The 20,569-nt window shown below is 38.1% G+C and overlaps 1 protein-coding gene across 1 annotated transcript in view; it reads right to left on the minus strand.

Annotated features, from left to right (window-relative positions):
* Positions 1-20,569, minus strand: part of CDC73 (cell division cycle 73) — a 109,218-nt gene that overhangs the window by 13,806 nt on the left and 74,843 nt on the right. The window contains exons 11-13 of the mRNA XM_072342659.1: positions 7,756-7,813; positions 4,844-4,879; positions 4,403-4,490 (exon numbers count right to left, since the gene is read on the minus strand). Of these exons, the coding sequence (XP_072198760.1) occupies positions 4,403-4,490; positions 4,844-4,879; positions 7,756-7,813 (182 nt within the window). The remainder of the gene's footprint in view (positions 1-4,402; positions 4,491-4,843; positions 4,880-7,755; positions 7,814-20,569) is intronic.

Consider the following 20,569-nt stretch of genomic DNA (forward strand, 5'->3'; position numbering starts at 1 on the left):
TTTTACTGTTCTCTAGTCAAGGAAAATTTAAGATCCCATCTCTATTTAGAACTCATCTTCATATCTCTTCCAGGAAATTAATAATGCTCAATTCTCTCGCTGTTAATTGCCAAAGTGCGTATTCACATCATCACTGTTGCATTCCTTCACAGAGCAGGTCACTTTACTCTGGTAATAGGCAAGCAATTGAACAGGATCAAATGATGGAAGATAACTGGAAGACTTCTAAATTTAACTGCCAGGTCTGCTTGCATCTAGGCTCTGAACTCACATCAGTTGCTAACATTAACTTAAAAAATACTTTCACTCAGGGCAGGTCAACACTTTCTGCCTCACAGTTTAGGCACACTGAAAAATGCATGAACAGAGAATAAGGCAGCTCCAACACTGGACAGTAACTGAGTTCACCATAACACACATTTGATTTGTCTACAATTTGAGGCTTATTTTTACAACTCACTCAAAATTTCTTACTCAATTACAGAGCCAAAAGCCTCACAGACCTACATTCGCAAGAGAATAAATCATTTTTTGTGCTGCACAATCCTTTAGACAGTTTGCTCAATATTAAAGTTGGATAAACCGTCAGTGAGATTTCAGTCCATATAGATCAGTTAAAGAAACTGCACTTGAACAAGAATTTCCAATGTTTCATTTGTCACATCATTTTTAGCTGTGCAAAACTACTGATACTGAAAATTAAAGGTTTTCCTTGTTTCTGCGACAAAGGGTCAAACGATAAACTTTCAGAGCTTGTTAGACATACCCAGACTTTTTAGCTCTTCATTTTATTTCCTATGTAATCTGCTTTCTTATCAGATAAATACATGTAACTACGGTTAAACATAAGATGGGTAACAGCACTGACACATTAAAAGTACATACTGATGATCATTTAATTGTTGACATCTCCCTGATGCAAATTCCTGTTCCACTTTAGTTATATGTAAACTCAAGTACCCTTTCCTTATTATCACACACTTCATGGAACTGTGCAACAGTCAGCACTGCAGCCTGCAAACAGAGGGCTTCACACGTGTGTCAAGGTCTCCCTGCCCCACAGCCTTGGGTCTCATTTTCCCAGGGGACAACTCACCTGTACCCTGCACATCTCTTACATTTCCTACCAGACTCTCCACCTTTCTTCCAGCTCCAAAAAATCCTTTTTTATTCTTTTTCATGTTCTCTCACTCAGCTTCTACAAACCAGCTGACTAGATCTCTGAAAATACAAGGGATTCTAATTTATCTGCATCTTCTTCTGTGGGTGCAGTGAGCAAAAAAGAATATTATCTTGGATGTTTCTCTGTGTGAGCAACTTCCTTATATTTTATTTTAATTATTCTACAATTTGCAGTAAATAACATTTGCCTTCCAAATCTCCACTTTCCTGTAAACACAGCTAAAAGTGGTGAAAGAGTTATTGCAGGTAGAGACTCGGCAGAAATTATACAACTATTTCCTTTGGAAAATCATCACACATACATGCATACACACACACACACACATATATATATACATATATATATACACACACATATATATCTACATATATCTATCTAAGGCTAGTTTCACACTGTGCATATCTGAGTAGTAGGAACAAACCCTGCAGCCCTTCCTAAACAAACTAATTCAATTGGAATACAAAAACTGCAGGCCAGATGGCACACTGTCTAGCAAAGTGCTGAAACTGCCACGGTGAAACCAATATTTTGCTCTTCTGAGTTCTGCTACTGCACTTCTGATTTGTTAACACTCTCTGCTTCCTTGTTTTGCTTTTCATACCTGTTAAGTATGTGAGCATCATCCTTTGTTCCCTTAAACTTCATTTTTGTTGTTGCTTTTTCTTCCTTGTATCAAGTTCTTCGCACGCTAATGATCAGCCCTCTCTGCAGGAGTCTTAGTGAACCCTAACCATAATTGTGCACCAACAAGCTGAAAACAATCAAGGTTTCCAAACACAGACAAACTCAAATGTGATAAACACAGGCTATATTCCATTGCAGCTATTCATCTGCCAGAAAGTTGTCAAGTGTAAAGACAGAGCTTTGTTTCTTAAACTAAATACCCACATAATCAAACATCTTCTGTCAACATAGTTATATCAGCCCAGTATCTGCTTGCACATTAAATTATAACATTAAAAGCAAACCTCTCTGGTTAAATATTTCAGAAGACGCACTAAGAGTCCAGTATGCCTACCAGACCTGTGATGAAACGTGGCATCTAGAAACTGGAAATAGCTGGAGATCAGAAGGCACTTAGTACCTCACAAAGCTGTTTTGGAATGTTCTAAGTTAACTCCAGTAAAAACTTAACACTGCAGTAAGGACAGCTTATTTCTCAAAAGTAAGTGTATCAAGTCTCATTGCAGGATAAAGTTAAAGGTGAAAGAAGAGCTCTCCAGTTTTTAAACAGACAAAGAGAATCTATAATTGTGTACTTGACTGTTTCAGAAATGATGCAATATTAACAGACAGGTAATTGTCAACACCAGAGTCTCTTGAATGTGTTGTGTTGTTTATAAAAAACCATAATACCAACTTTTACCTTTCCACTAGGAAGCAGACTGTCATGTTGATTGCACTTGGCCACAACTAATTAAATTTCTGGATTAGGTAGGCTTAGCTAAGCAACAGTAGCTATTACTTTACTGTCATATCCTAGCAAACTACAGTGGAACAAACAGATTTTAGCAACTCATTAATACACATCCCTGAACACAATTATAACTATTTTTGCTGTGTGTGAACTATAAAGAATGCCTATCATTTCAGCAGTCATTTCTTATTTACTAATCTTTGCTAAACAAAAAATACAAAAAGAAAAATAAGACAGTCTCCATCGTTTTTACACCTATGAAAATAATTTCAAAGACAATGCCACATTGGTAGTGGCAAAGAAAGACTGAGCAGACCTGTCCAACCATTCATTGTCCTTGACAGTAAGTGATCCCAGCACATGAACACTGGCTATGATCTGAGGTAGCAATTTTTAGAGATCTACTCTTATTTTGTACCTGCCGACATTGTGCTTGGTATATCATGTCTTTACTAACTTTATCTCCTACTAATGTTTAAATCTTACCTCTTAATTTCGCTACTGCTGTCAAGCAACTTCTTCACAACCAGCACAAGCTTTCTAATCCTTTCTTCATGGTTTGTTTTGTTTTTTGTTTTAACAATCTTCCCATTTTTCAAATTCATCCCAGCTATCGCTCAGATCAGGGCTATGTTCTACTCATGAAAAAAATCCCACTTTTCTACCTCTCTTTTTCAATCTTAACCGCTATCTCTAACGCACCACTGTACAGAATGATTTAGACTCTATAAATGGCAGCACTCTCATTTGCACCTGGTCTTACTGCTACCCTTCCTTCCTCACAACACAAGTTGTTCTATAGGCTTTTACTTACAATTACTACGCTGAATAAAAGTCCCATTATTACTGAACTTATAGTAATTATCATTCATCCTCAGGAATATCTTAAGCACCTACCGATGTGAGAACCCAATCCTTTCTGACCAGGGTCTACCAGATATTCCAAAACAGAATAGTTTTATTTAATATTTCATTTACATATATGTGAACATACGTTCGATGTTTTATGGAATTTTGATTGAACAGAGCAATAGAGCAATGCACTGAAATCAAAATATATGTATGATACAGCAACTGCAATACAGACTTAGATGACTATGTACATGGATTCCCATTATGAGTCACAACATGATAACTGCCACAGTGCTAGGTGTTCCTAGACACTGGGATAGAATATACACGCTGAAGAAATATCAAGCTTGCTCTAAGTTGATTTTCTCGCTTGTTCAGCTTTTATATTCCATGATAGGTTAGGCAACATACATAGCCTCCCCTGGTGGTCTGGCTCTCTCATGAAGTTAGTATCATTTATTGATCACCTCAGGGAAGGCCATTAACACAGCTGGCTCATCTGCTCAGCTAATACAGGCATTGATCTAAACCAAAAGCCACTCTCTGCACCCCTTTTCCTATACAATAGCTGTGGCAATTTCCCACGTTCTCTTCTGAGCTGCATGAACACATTGTCCTTTCCCATGTCCTCTGAGCCATCTTCCATGGCATTCGCTCTTCAGTCACACGCACACGCATGTGCATTACATAAAAGACAACCACAATAGTCATTAAAATTGCAAGGTCTTTTCCACCTTGATTTGGCTCACGGGTCACAACTGTGTAAACATTACAAAATAATGTTTTGGCATTTTTATCACTTTTTTTTTTTTTTATATATAACTTAGTTTGCAAACCTAGTTTGTCATAGGAGACAGCAGATACTTCCCCTTGGTTACTTATTAATTTGGTACTGATACCTTTATATCTGAAAACAACTGTTACACAATATGTTCTAATCAGCTACTTACTTCAGATCTTGCAGAAGGTCCTTTGCGTTAAGCATTGTTATTAAAGAGGTCGTGGCTGCTGGAATAATGATTATGGGAGTTCGAGATCCTGTAGAGATAATTAAGTTGTATTTCTTGGTTTACTTTTTTTTTTTTTTTTTTTTTTTTTTTTTAATTAGAGGAGCTTTACATTAAAAAAAAAAAAAACAAAAAACTTTTGTTTAATGGACCACAATTATAGACAAATACTCAGGGAAAAACGTAGTAAGTTTTATCTAAATTGAAGGTCTTCATTCACCAAATAAAATGTACTCCTCTAACAGGAGCCTCCAGGAGTCTGTAAATAATGGTAACATCGTGTTTAGCAAAACACAGTAATGCTTGCTTGTGGTTCCAGCAAAAGAAAGAGTGGGTGCAATTCACACAAAAACAAAAAGGGCCATGTAACCAGAAATGACTCACCTTTTTTCTGGTTTGGAGGTGGTCTTGCTTGAGAAACTGAGAAAAAAAGTAGAATACATGACAGAATGACTAATATATAATACAAATGCTGCAACTCAAAACATTTCAATATTTATCCGACACTCCAATGTTTTCAGCTGCAGGAGTCACACTACAGTCACTAGATTGTTTTCATAGATGCAAAACACAAAGTTTAAGAAGGACTTTTTAATTGGAGTCCCAGTATTCAGAAGATAAGCAGTTTTGACCTAATACAGATGCAAGTATAACTGACTCAATCTCTTCTACTTTTAAGCCAACCAGTTATCCTTCTCCATACACCTCAAGAGCAAATGATATGACAGTGTCGAAACATTGCCAGCCATGTGCAAGTAAGTTGCTTGTAGATCCCAAGCTCGACTGTGCTCAGCCAACAGGAGTAATGTTTCACAAGATCATCTTTACAGATCTTCACCTTTTCACTAGTAGTAGTGGTAGATGAGACCTGGAGGATTTAGCTACCCTTAACATACACAGAACTTCCAATAAGCTTGACATTTCAGTCTTATTCAAGTTAGTTTTGGATTACAATTTTAACCTCTCAGTTGAACTTCCCCCCCATACAATGTTTCCATTTTAGTCATTCCAAGTTTTGCAACTTGGAATCTCCTCAATAGTGGAGATGCTTAAGCCTGAAGTCAGCAGCAAAGCACGTATGCTTCTTCACTTGGGTGCTGTTACTGAATAACCTGGCTTCTCCAAATAAATGTTTCAGTTTCAAACAGTTTTCAGAAGTCCTAACCTTAAAAAAATAAAACAAGAACTCTTGTGCTTGATAGCCATTAAATACGTTTACCCCAATTCACAGAATTAGAAAATGGTGAGTAGAAGAATTGATGCAGACTGTGTAACATCAACTCTCAACCGCTACTATGTACAACACATTTCATTAATTGACTTCCAATTTCATAGCACCAATTTTGCTCATGTTTATTTATGACCAACTGTTCCAGAAACTGGCTAGAATACCATAAATATTCACATGAGCAGTTGCCATTGTTGAAATATTGAGACCATATCCTCAATTATCTTTTCCCGACACTATCAAATGCAGAGATATAATTGGTGATACTGTCTTGAACTACTTAAACTTTATGTACTCTATTATTAGTATTATTTTTTTCAAAGTAATTATGTCCTCATTGTAAAAAAGTTGTAAAAAAATAAAAATAAAAAATAATAATAATTAAAAAAAATCATGGGTGGCATCAACTGCCTAGGGAACAGAAAACTGCATCTATAAGAGAACCTGATACCTGTACTGAGACAGTGTACTTGAAAATGTAATACTCTAGGTATGTCCCCCAAAAACCTTGAACTGAAACCATATCTGATATATAATTGTTGAAGACAGTATTCTAGAACTGCTTTTAGACAATTCAGCTAATTCTTCTGTATACAATGAAGCAACCTCATAAATACTGAACATTTTCAATACTTGGATCACTGTTACCGCCCTCTTTCCTGAGGGGAGTATCTCCAAATACCCCTAGAACTGGGCAGAAGAAGAAATTCTTTTCTGGAATATCGTATCATATATTTTCTTCAGATACCTCTCTTTTTTATTCTATTTTCAAGCTGCAGTATGGAGGCAAGCTAACAGATCAGAGCAGCCACAGAGAAAGGCAATATCAGTATAATTATTAAAATGCATTTCCACCAGCTAATGCACATGAAACTACGGCTAGCAGTAGGGACCTGTGACAATCCAGTCACGCTTCTGCTCTTGCTTCTTTTACCCTTTTCATACTGCTGTCTGTCAACTCCATTTACATTATTATGCTCAACAGGGCCAGCAAGATAAGTATGACAGGTAGTATAACCTTTCTGGTACCCAAATAAGCAAACAGAATCATAGTATCTGTGCACAACACCATTTAGGAATGCTGAAAACATTCAGTGTTAGTACCATTTTAGGGAATTTCTTATCACTTTATTGAATTATAGCATTAAATCCTGCTAATAAATCTCAGGGAATGACCAAGGCATACAGTCAAAGCACTCAGTCTAAACAACACAAGCTCTAGCATGATTTATAGAAAAAGAAACAACATCCATTTAAAAAGGCAGCTTAGATTTAAAAACAAAATTAACGCCAAGAAAGCTACCAAACAAACCAATACCAAATTACCCCTCCCAAACACATTTATAACAACTACAAGTGACTTGTTCTTTAACAGTAGCCTTCACTTCAAAGTTCCTTTCACAATAACACGAAGTCTGTTTGTACACTTAAACTCATCTCAAATCTCTCTCATTAGAACACTCCAAAATACCTATATCGTTCTAACTCTGAATTTGAGATTCAGTTTCATGTACAAAACTGAAGTCCACTAACCCATGAATTGAAAATCCAGCTGAAGAGTCTAGCTCTACTATAAACATATGTTAAGACACATCAAGAAGTAATGGTAATACCTTAAACGATAATGCATTCAGAGAAATAAATATTTCTGATATATTAGTTTAAGAAATAATACATCTCTTTCTGAGATTTGTTTTTCTGCTTACGTTGTTTGTCCTTGAGATATTAACCAGCTCTTGCTATATATTTCAGTATTTATTTGTGAGCTATTAGACTTCTAAGCAAGAAGCTTGTCACTCAGCTTTCCCATTTCACTACCACATCCTTTCAAGAGGATGACTGGGCAAATAGTGAACTGAATGAGCACAAGCACCAGATCATTACAATTCTCAAACTATGAGGATAACTTTAACCAAGAAGTCATTCTGTTCTTTCCAATACACATACAATTAAAGGCCACAGAAACAACCCTCACTTCATTCTCGTGCTAAACAAAATTTGAGGTATAACTGTTCTGGAGCTCATACTTACGTGGAATAAAAGCATAAATGAAAGGATGTCAGCCTACCTGGTCGTGGTACAGGCTGTGCTGCTGGTGTTTGTGTTTTTCGAGCAGAAGCACCTTCCTTTAAAGAAGACAGAAGAGGTAACATTAACCGCTGGCCATTTTGTCAGGTACAGTATTTTTCCACTAACACAGAGTTACAGAGGATATAAAAAAAAAGAGAGCAATGTATTCCCATTATAAGAGAGAAAGAAAATACTGAACATACTCAAAATCATTCATAGATCCTGTTTTAGATGTGGAGGAGAAGAGACAACCTGGTAAGCCTTTATAGCTTTACCATTTAACCACCAGATGCCAAAACAACTTTTTACTACATTGACAGAATTATTTCCAGTTTACAGTTCTGTTACATTTCAGACACGATCGCTTCTCATCAAGGGTTTGTATGTAGCTATAAGCAATTGGCTGCAGAAATTTTTAAACAAGATATGCCTATGCTCTGAGATGGAAAATGAGGACCAAGGAATGCCAATGCATTCCTGCCATCATGAGTTTTAGTGACCACAAATAGCACTCTCATGATAATTGGTTCTGCTCATGCCTTATCCAATTACCTTAATGTAACAAACAAAAGACCTGTACAGCTATTTATTCTTAATTCTGCAGTTAACGCACCACATAAGAGAAAAGTGAAATCACATATCTGGTTGCAAAGCAACAAAATTCTTTCAAGAACACATTCTGCTCTTGTATACTTCTTTCAAAACCCACCTGAATAAAACATATATTGTTAGAAACAAACAAACAAACACACAAAGGCATATGTACATTCCAGCTACTGCAATATGGGAGACTGACAGAAAACCCTTAAAATGCATCCTTGCTTTCACGTTACCTGAATTGTCATAGAAAAAAAACTGTTTCAAGTGACTCCAGTATGGCACACATATCTATGTAGACTTAACAGTATGTTCTGTAATTCAGAATTTAAAAACCTAATAAGCAGGAGGCGACACACAAAGAGCTTCAAGTTCCATGACTTAACTAACACAAGAACTGCTTTGCAATTTCCACCATGAAGGTTAGAACTCAATCTTTCGTACTCAGCAGCCTCCTAATTATCTTCTGCATAAGGACTTAACCCACAATAAAAAAAAACAAAAAGGATGAATCCTAATTTTTGCTGTCCTCTTTTCTGATTATTAAAATACCAACACCTATGTAGGACACCTGAGTCAGTAACTGTTATTTTAAGATTTACCGTTATAATACCCAAAGAAAGGTATTTTTGCCACTGTCCTTTCACAGTAATTACTCAGAAAATGATAAAAATCGAAACACCGCGTTCTAAAGGAAGAACATCAGCAAAAGCTACCTATGAGACAGGCCTTGCAACTGAGAACCGACTGCTATTTAAATCTATATCACCTTACTTTCAGCCAAGAAAATGGAAATTTTGCATCTGTTTCTAGAGAAAAATAGCACTTTATACGTGAAAAGGCTGTTCCTGCAGAGCACTGATTACACATTTTGAAGACATACCAAGAATTCTCCCATGACATTTCTTTGAAGTCAGAGCAACACAAAATGGAAAGAAAACCTGCAAGCTACCAAAACATCACTTCCCATAAGTTTCATATTTCTAAATCCAACTTAGTTTGTTTGCACGTTTAACTATTGCAGGCTGCAGTCCCACATGTCCATTCGCCTTTTCTCCCCTACAGAGTCCCTGCTGCAACTTCTCTGCCTCCCCTTCCACCAACTGAGTGTTTGCTATAAACAGACCTGCAGGTCCCACTTTAAGGAGGGATAGGAAACATGAGTTGCATCAAAGACAGTTGAGTTTTCCTGCAGCCTTGCAGAGAATCATAATCACAAAGCCTTGCATTAGTTTCTATGTAAGCTGTATTGCACCAGACCATGTGTAGTCCCATCTAATGAAATAAGTTCCAATCTTCTATTTTCCTCCTCATATTTTTTTTTTTTCTGAATTATCATCTCTAAAGCCAGTGATGGAAACAACAGCACAGAAGCCTAAAAGGATAAAGAGAGGCTTTAAGAACACAACTGAAATAAATAAATACAACCACAAATGTAACACGAAAAGTATCTGATTAATGGTGGGACACACAGCCATTTAGATGAGTAGACACTAAACACATCTACCAACTCTACGTCTGTGACCTTTGTTTGTATGAACCGTTTCTGCAGGATCAATAAATGACAGAGGTCATGACTTTCAGTTCTGTAAATCACTGACTCAGTCTGATAACTTCATGGACAAACCTCAGCTTACAGTTCCTGATGCCTTCTTAGCACAGTTAGCAGTTCCCAATTATTGGAGCTGCAACATCCTTCCTTTGCCACTGATTTTACAACATCGCTGCACCTTATTACCCTAATGACCTAATCACCATCTTCTAACATTTAAAACCGCAGACAATACAGTTGTAGAGGCTAGTACTTAATCCTAGACTTTGTATGCTTTTCTTCTTAAAAATCATTTATTAAGATGAGGGAAGACAGAAGTACATAACAGTGACAGCTGACAGGAGAAAGATCAAATACTTTCTATGAGGAAGTCATCAGCTTCCATTTCACACTGTCCTGAAAACAAAGATTATTGAGTTTAAATACTAGACGAATGCTTTCCAAAAGCATTTATATGAAGGTATAGGTTTTTCCCATGACAAAGCATAGATTTACGATACATATTCCATTTACAAGGCATATACAAGCTCAGAGACCTACACACTTTGGTTTCCCTCAGAGCAGAAAAAAAATGAGTTGACAGAGAAAGTATCGTAGTGGGTTCTTTAACTACACATGGCATGTGCAGCTGTTAATTTATGGCCTGTTAGCTATTCTGAGGCAGATTCTCATTTACATACTCTATGTATATACAGCAGCTTATTTCCCAGTGAGTGCACAGAAAGATTTCACATTACTAATGTGGAGTTTTAATGTAGAAGTTGCTCTTAAGTAACTTCACACTGCAAATTCCATCTCCAATTAGGGCAGCTTTTGTTTGTGCAGCTGTACCCTGAGCAGCAGAAGTCACTGTTTTGCTATTTAAAGAGCATTCAATTTCAAGTTTCTGAACACTTCACAGTTTTGCTCAAAGACAACATACCTCATTCTTATGCAGAAGCCATTTGAGACCGTTAAGGAGAACAATGTGAATATTCATAAGTTGAAATTCATTTAGTAACAAAACCATGTAATTTGAAAAACACAAATCTGTAAGATGACCACATAACACAGCGTTCTAATCATAAGCACCTTGCTTGGTTTAGTTTTGCTAATTTAACATAGAGAGAGACATACATTTCTTCTGATTTATATTACATGTATGAGCATTTACATGATGGGAACAAAAACCAGACACAGAATGAAATCAGGAGAACAGATATTGAAACCTGTCCTGGATTTCATTACATCAATTACAGATAAAATGCTGCATATATTTGCCATAGAAATTCACTCTGCTTCGCTATTAATGGTTCCTACCCTGATGCACACCTACAAAACACCTGTATAATAATCTTTCCAACCATAGCATACACACTCTGCTACTAAGATTTGTCCTATCTCTCTTACTAGAGATATGGGATTTTACAACAAATCACTGCACAGGTATGAATACAATCAGGTTATTACATGTGAAAAACCCAGTATAGGCAAAAAAGGAAAAAGCTCACACTCTGAAGGATAACTGAATTCTTCTAGTGTATGCCTTGTTAATTAAACTCTTAGCATGTTCTGTCCTAAACTTGCAGATGTGGGATCAGGGAAGCCAAGGTGCAGGCAGAGCTGAACTTGGCAAGGAACGTGAAAAACAATAAGAAAACCTTCTACAGGTACGTTGGCCAGAAGAGACAGGCCAAAACGGGCGTACCTACTTTGGTAAATTTAAAAGGAGAACTGGCTTCAACAGATGAAGAGAAAGCTGAGGTGCTGAATGAGTTCTTCACCTCGGTCTTCACTTGTGGCCAGGATTCTTGTCTTTTTCACGTCCCTAAGCCCTGCATCCCCAAACCTCTAGGTGGAGACCAAGGAGGTAAATTCCTCCCCACTGTAAGGGCAGAGCAAGTCCGAGAGTGCCTCCTTAGACTGAATGAGTACAAGCCTATGGGGCCAGATGGCGTGCATCCCAGGGTCCTGAAGGAGCTGGCTGCGGGGTGACCTCATTGCAGCCCTTCAATACCTGAAGGGAACCTACACCCAGGAGGGGAATAAACTCTTTGAAAGGGCTGACAATAGCAGGACTAGGGGAAATGGATCCAAGTTGAAGGAGGGAAGATTTAAGTCGGATGTTAGGGGGAAGTTCTTTACTAGGAGAGTGGTTAGGCCCTAGAACAGGCTGCCCAGGGAGGTTGTGGGTGCCCCGTCCTTGGAGGTGTTCAAGGCCAGGTTGGACGGGGCCCTGGGCAACCTGATCTAGTGGGTGTGTATGTTTGGTGGCCTTGCTAGGCAGGGGTGTTGGAACTACATGATCCTTGAGGTCCCTTCCAACCTGGGTCATTCTGTGATTCTGTGCGATTCTGTGTAAACAAATTGCAAAGGTTAAACAGAACCCTACTTTTCTACAGATTAACTCTTGAGTAAATCACTAATGTATGACAAACAGTCAAAACTATTAAATGGCTTCCAAAACCTGCATCTAACACCTGGTCTGCATGTTCTACTTTAAGCTTGATCGAAGCATTTGTCTTCATATAAATCGCTTGGATTCTGAAAATGTAGGGCTATCTCCTAAAAATGTAAAGCCCTTAAAAGCCTTGAAAAGAAAATCTTCCAGAGGATCAAACTGAATGATCAGATTGAGATGCCTCTACAGACTTTCTAACAATTCCGAGCTTTCTATTCACATCAATGGATTTTTATAGTAATGTTTTAAGTTCAGACAGCGCTTCTTATCATGGTTTTATTTACACATGAAACTGGTATAGCTCATTTGCACATTTCTACGCACACAGATCTGCATACAGAATCCCCCAGGATAGATATTTTAATAATAAATTGCAAGTTTTCAGCTGCATCTCTAAATTTAAACGATGATATAAAATAAAATGTAATTTGTTAACACGATCTTAACTATTGTATAAATGCTGCTAACCTCACAGCCATTTTAACTTGCATTGCTTGCAATGTTAATAAAAGGGTCATTTCAACTACCTACATTGTTTCTACTTGCTTTTAACCAAGAAAATAGGGGGGAAATTGAAGCAGAAATAAAGTTATCGTTATGGAATGAATTTTAAAAGGGGAAAGAAAAACAACATTATCTACCAAAGGACCAGGATACAGATTGCCTATGGAGAATAATAACGCTGCCTCACCTGCTTTGCCAACTAATAAGCTCACATGACATTAGACAAAAGGGGTTAGTCAATGTTAGTAAGTAAACAGCTTACACCGAGCATCATGACTTCTCAAGCACAGCATAAAGAAAAATACCAATGGAAGACTGCCAACCATCCAGACTGGTTACAAGAAAGAAACTTCATGTTTGTCTTCTTACAAAGATAAGGCAAATTTCATTAAAGGTGAGGCTATGATTCGAAAGTACTGTTAAGGTACAGAAATTTCTCGACTCCATGAAAATCAGATGTAGACAGTCTCTGCTGAATGAGTACAGCATTATAACGATGGAGGAGAGGGAAAAAGGATTGGTGAGGGAGGGTGGCAAGAATAAAACCAGGGTGATATCATCAAGAACTGACTGAAATCTGAAGACATCAGCACTGAATGTTCCACAGCATTTCAGTTCAGCTTTTGTTTAACAAAGGTGTTTTTTCCTTAGCGCATTATAAATTAAAGCTAAAAGGTGACACAAATTCTAAAAGATTGACACCGTAATGGTCAGGATTAATGAGTTTTTTTAGTAGCAGGGCAGGCCTGGAGATCAGCATCAGGGAAAGAAACAACAGGTGTTTACTGCAACTTCATGTATGTCACAGCCAGGTTCAGCAAAGTATGCTTTAATCAACAAAGAAAGGGTAAGTGAATGAATAGGCCTCCGGTTTATAAATACTCTGCACAGGCAATGCGCTCACTCTGCATGGAAAACATATCTAAGCAACTCAAATTACAACTGAACCCGAATGAATATGATAGTGACTGGTGACCAACTGACTACAACAATGCCATACAAACAACCTAATTAAAAAACTGAAGATCTTTCTGAGAAGAGGTTGTAAATGCAACGATTATTAGATACCTTAAAACTTATGCATTAACCCTCAAAAGATGAGGTTTCAAAATGGTCTTAATCTTCAATGAAGTGTGACAAAAATTCTCCCATCTTTATCCTTACACAAAATTAAGTATTTCCATGCGAAGTTACTCCAGTCAAGTAATTGCAACTCTGTTGTTGCTGGAATGCCAACTTAGAGCAGAAGTGAAATGAGAAAAACTCACACCTGCATTTTTCTGGAGAGAAGCGGTTTTCATCAAAAACCTCATAACTAAGAGAGACTCTGTAAAGAGAACCTTATGGTGGGTTACGTTCCTCCTTTGAATCAAAGAGTTGTCTATTATGTACTTGCTTATGTTTAAATGACTCATTCCCTTCAAGTGAGCGAAAAGTAGATTATCACCAAAATCTTATCTTTGCTTAGAATTCTCTGTTTGGTTTAATTATCTGAGCTGGCCTCTTGTATATTACATGGCAATCCATAGAAGCTTTGACAAGTACATGAGAACAAAAGGATTTTTTCATCTTTTAAGAAAGTCAGGTACAAAGGTAATACACTACTTTATGTTGACATCAGGCCATCAGATCAGTTCAACAGAGATGGTAAGTGCATAGATATCAATTTACTACCATTTGCTTATGGTTTAGTCTCCAACTTTCAACCTCACACATTTATCCATCTCTTGTTCCAGCATCGCTTCTAGATGAAAGTATCAGCCAAACACTCATGAAGCATTTCCACACCCACAGCTTCACAAAATATGGGGCTCAAACAATTACTGACAGAAAACCCCTGCTAATGGGCAAACACCAAACACACACACAGAAAACAACGTCACTTTTGCTATTCAGATCATACTTGAAATGGTATCAAGAGAAACTGTCATATGGACATGAAAGTTGCTCAGTACGGAGCAATGAGAAGATTCCACTTACACCTGCATTCTGTGAGTTATGACTTAGCAGAGGAAAAGGCTTTAAAGACTTCAAAAATGTTCCTTTGTAGCTTCTGGAAAAACTCATGAAGTGCTTTGTGTGAGAAGAATTTCTACTTTTTTTTTTTTTTTAAAAAAGCTCTGCAGGTACCCAAATGAATACAGATGGATCCTCAGTGCTTGTGTGAAAACTCTTCCAAAATGCCCAAACTGAATCAAAGTCCAAGCAACTGATTAAATGGAGACAATGCTATTCAAAGCCTCAACACAACAGAAACTGACGATGCTCTTTACAGCCTCCCCTCTGTTACTCTGAATTCTGTTCCTCAACTGGGCTATGCTCTAATAGAATTCTAATATATAGGAAGCTAAATAAAACCTTCTTCCCCCCTCAGCCCCAGTAACAACCGGTTAAACAAATTATTCAGCATCATTTTTTTCCCAGCAATGTTTCATCCCTTGTGTTTACAGAAAAAAAAAATTCAATTTTTAATTTTATTCTCCTGTATGCTACCAGTTTCAGCAATTGCAGCTCAAAGCAACTTCAATGTTCATGCTTATAGATCACACCATGTTACAAGAAAATGAAATTGTCTTGAGTGGTCGTGGGCAGAGGGACAAAGGGAAATTTCCAAGTATCACCTTGGAAGACTTGAAATATCAGGGGAAAGTCTTAGAAACTGTATTTGTAGCTGATGTACAAAGTGGAATTTTGCAGCAATGAACTCTGTGTTATTTTTGTCACCAGGTAAAGTAACTGCTGAGTTCAGAAGCAGCATGAGCTTTTTCAGGATCAAAAGCCTTAGCTGTGGCTACTGTAAATTGCAATAAGGGAAGAAGAGACAAGAGGCTCTGAATGATGGCAGTGATGATAGGAACACAAGAGATCGGAACTACTTCTACATTGAAAGGGCTGTTTGGAAGACATAAGCCAGGGAAGAAAAAGGGATGATCTTGAGGCCTGGAACAGACTGCAAGCAACATTAATGTACGGACTCATGAAATCTGTTGATTAATGCTGATAATGAAATTCAGGCTCAGATTTTCTCCTCAACTTTTTGTGCATTTCTTTGCTGAGTCACTCATACACAAATACACTTCAGAGTCCTGTTGAACATGTACTTGCTGCACTGGCTAGAGGTAAGTGAAATCAACTGCACTTAGAAAGTAGTATAAAGTGATGTAAGAAGGACAAAAGCGTATCTGTACAGGTTTTGTGCCATATGCAAGCACCGCAGAGGTCTGCAGAACAGCATCTGTCAGAGCCCTTGTATCAACAGGCTACTCACTGAGACACTAGCTTGGGCACCTGCACAACAAGTGTCAACAAGTACTGAGAGCCAAGCAATACCCCTACAACACCAGCCTATCAAGTTAAAAACACCACAGTAATTTACTGTGAAAATTTCTCAGTTTGGTCCATGGTCCACATCTGATGCTTCCTGCAGCTCCATGCACTACAGTTACACATGTAACTCCCTCAAGCTGGAAAGGCCAGACATTTTCGGAGTCACCTGGAATATTGCCTACATTTGTCCTCCTGTTCCAGTTGCAGAACTTGACAGGTTCAAGTTGCCATATTAGAAATAATAATAATACCATATCCTCAAAAACAAAACAAAGAAAAAGCCCTCCAAACCAGATTCCATCCCATTCTTACCCCACACATCCTGCCATTTTAGTTCAAGGAACTTAAAAAGTAGACCAAAAGGAAGAAATGTGTGCTACGAAGGTGGGAACAAGTCAAATCAAGACACAGTGCTTTTTTGGCATGCAGGGGGAACAATGAATGGGCTTGGTTTGCCTTTTAACACTAGGCAGATGCATCCTTGATCCTAATGGCAGCCAAAGATACCACTTTCCCACAGCAGGAATGTAAATTCATGTTTCCCCCTTTGTCACAAGCCTCATTTAAGCCTTATGTTTACAGTTTGTACAGTCAGAAAAGCCCCTGTGAAATGTCTTTGCCAAGCAGTATACATAAACACAGCACTACTCTAAGTTAAAACACAAGGAAAGAGAAACACAACCTTGAGACAAAGGCCTTTTCAGGCAGGGCACCTTTAGCTGGGGCTGCAGGAGCACACCCCATGCATGTCAGTGCACATTCTGTTCCCCTGCTCCCTCGCTCACACTCCTGCCAACAAGTTTAAATCTGTTCCAAGGAGCTGACCTTGTCCCAGCTCTTATCACACAGAAACTGGGAAAGCTAACATGTGGCAATCTGTCCCCAAACACTAAAGACACTGTTGGTCTTCTTGTGACTAACTTCTTACTTCACTAAAAAGAGACAACCTGAGCAAAACCAACCCTTCTCAATGGATACAAATATCTTACATTTTTAACTTACAAGCTCACTATAGGCTCCATGTGAAAAAGCACTGTTTAAAAAACTATCACAACTGGAGGTGACATTTGATTACAATGCTACTTTATTCCTAAACAGTGATTGCATATATTTGTGTCAAGTAAAATGAAATATTTCAGGAGGTTTAACATCGATTCAGTAATAAGACTATTGTCCTCAATGTGTTTACTTCCAGATTTTAACAAAATAAATCCTCAAAGACACACTTGCACATTCAAACTCAAACTATGGACTTTCTTCACTACCTAAATAGGATTTATCTATGTGTGTGTGTATATACATAGAAATAGGCATAGTTCCATTCTTAGAAATCCAAATACATAAACTCCATGAACCAAACCTGCGAAGTTCATAAGCAGCGTACCAATACTATCTCATTCAACTTCAGAAGTCCCAAAGACCCCAGTACTTTATGCTTTCCCTATTTAACCCAGGAAAACACAGGGAAAAATAACCAACACCTTGTGCTTCCCAGTATTCTCTACTGGTTGCTCCTACCCCTAGTAGGAATTGCTAACCATCTTTCTCAGTACATTAAGTTTGCACACTTCTAAAATACACAAAAGCCACTCATCAGTCACAGGATTTCTGACTATCTTCTATGCTACCTAAATCCAAATCGTCCAAGTTGTATTTCCAACAGGCCTGCAGCTTTCCTCCCTAGGTGTTGACAGAAAAATCTTAGTATGTTTTGCAACAATCACTGCTACATAACACTAAATTACATGACTTCACACATCAGCCCCAACAGCTGGGAAGGCAATGGAAACCCCAAATCCCTGATTTTCTAGGCCATGCCTATATTCTCCCTAACAGATCCCATGATAAAGTAATTCCCCAAACACTATAAACTAAAATCTGCTTTGTACTCAACGTTCAGTTTTCAGTTACCTTCATTTAATTGTGTTCTGGAAGTCTGACTCTTGATCCAAAATCTATACCGACTTTTGATGGGGCTGCTTCCTTTCAACCAAAAGAAGTGAGCAACAAAACCACAGCTTTAATCATTGTACAACAGTCACCTGAGCCACCAGTATTTTAGTCTCATGCATCACAGATTCACATTTATGATAAACAGTAGAATGTATTCCATCTTCATCATAGCACAAATGCTTGCTACTTGTGTGCTTCTTGGCAAACATTCAGGTTGAAAGAATCGACTTCAAAGTTTCTGCACTAGCATGTGTGTAACAGAACACGTGGATTATTGCAGCTGTAATCTATCTGTGGCAAATAGATTACGAAAATCACTGGCGCTGAATTAACGCCACCCTACTGTAGAAAGTAAAAGTCAATGATATATGTCTGTATTAAAAATTAACCATAATTGTTAAAAATTAATGAAGAATGTATTCTGTTAAAACAGAGGAAGAATTTTGGCCCTATCACCAAAGATAAATTTTTCTATTTTTCCTTCTGCCTCTACTTTCAGCTTCCTTTGGCATTTTATCTAAATTCCCCATTATTCCTCTCTCTTTAGTAGTGAAGATTAAATTAAGCCCTTCTCAAAGCACAAGGATGAGAACATCCAACTTTTATTTTTTCAATTTATATACAATCCATATGCTAGACAGCCCATCTCGAAGCTTCTGCCTATGCATTATGAGATCCGCCTTATAATACTACCGCTGTTTGAAATGGCTCAGGCACAGCTGTATTTTCAGCAGTGCAGAAGTGCAATCCTCTTAAATGAAGGTCAGCTGGCAAAGTCTCACTCCTACAGTCTGGGGCCACTCTGTTCAAAGATGGAGACAAGATAAGAGCCATACAGAAACCTCGACCAACTTACAGATCTCCCTATTATGCAATGCCTTACGCCATCTTCACTAATCCCTGCAGAAAAGCCTAACGCCCTAACTCAATGAACAGAATCTAAGTATATTTAAAACACATTTTAGAAGTTTTCAAATGGCTTTTTCCTCTACATATACGCACATACATAGAACCTTAACATGTAACTTCCAGCTGTGAACAAAGTAAGATGGCACACCATGCCAGGCAGGACGAACACAGGTAGGGCTCAAGTGCAACTTCCATTTCTTCTGCTCGCATTTGAGTGACTATCAGCTGTCCTTAATGATCCCTCAGATTTCACAGTATATCTGAAGGAAATGCATCTTGTGCAGTAAGAGCTCCTCAGCTCTCCTTGAGCCTTCACAGCTGTCCAGTTACTTCAAATAGTTGTGTCTTTGATATGCCTTCTGTCAGTGACTAAAAGTAAACACTTTTTCCACCCCCCCTATTGCAATCTGTCGTGGACTAAGATCCGTTCACTGGAAAACTCTTGAGCACTTAAGTGGAAGGAAATAAAAATGAGTAAGCCACAGAGAACAATGTTTTGGAAGAGAATATGGTTCTCAATGCCAAGAATGACCTCGCTAAGGAGACAAAAAAATACCACAAAAGAGCAACAAGATTCCTCTGTTATGACACCCTGGAACTTTGTGCTTCAGAGAGCTTTACCAGTCAGAAACAGATGTAATTTCACAGGGCTCATCCTTGCTTGTCTTATGCTGGTGTTGCTCTATTTTTATGAGAAAAACAAAACCAAAACAGCAGCATCACCTTTTGAGAAAGGACAGCATACAGTAATATTACAGTTAATTAAAAAGGCCGGTACTAAGTACAGATACTTCATGCATTCATATTTATTCTTCTGTTCCTCTAAGAAGACATTATGAAAAGGCAAGGAAAGAGCTATTTCTTCTTTATTAGCTCCTACACTGCCATATTCTCGTGTAAATGAATACATGCCTACTCTGAAGGAGCAGCAAAATCCCTTTTCTTCTCAGCCGTTTTTGTCACTGACTAGTGCCTAGTTTGAAGAGTAATATTTGAAAATTCGATAGAAATTATGACAAGGCACTATGAAAGCCACTCCATAAAAACCCAACCTACTCTTGCCATCAGATCTCAATCAACAGTGATCAGATATTCCAAGCGGCACATTTTCCATTCCAGATGAGAGAGGTTCCTCTGATGTAGCGATTTCATTAGCTCAGGGCAGCTTCATAGAAACATAGCCAGCTCCCTCTCTATGCCAGCAGGGCTTCAGAAGCTGCACCGCCACACAGCACGGAGTTACTATTTATAAATCTTGCAAGCATCTCATGTATGCCGCAGCATTGTTTCAAGAACAAGCAGGCAATTCTACACAGAGTCATCAGAGCTTATTAGCTCCAGCCACACGGGACCAAGCCGACTCCACCAGACCACTCAGAGTAGGCTGATGCATCTGCTCCCTAATGGTCCACATTCCACCAGGCTTATTAGATTGTAGGCATTATCATGTGAATACACAGATGCAATTTTAATCTGGCACTGCTCCCAACTATTGGGAGGTACTGCTATTGAGAGGTACAGAGATTCACA

The sequence above is a fragment of the Excalfactoria chinensis genome, chromosome 8 (genome assembly GCF_039878825.1).
Source record: "Excalfactoria chinensis isolate bCotChi1 chromosome 8, bCotChi1.hap2, whole genome shotgun sequence".
Classification (NCBI taxonomy): Eukaryota; Metazoa; Chordata; class Aves; order Galliformes; family Phasianidae; genus Excalfactoria; species Excalfactoria chinensis.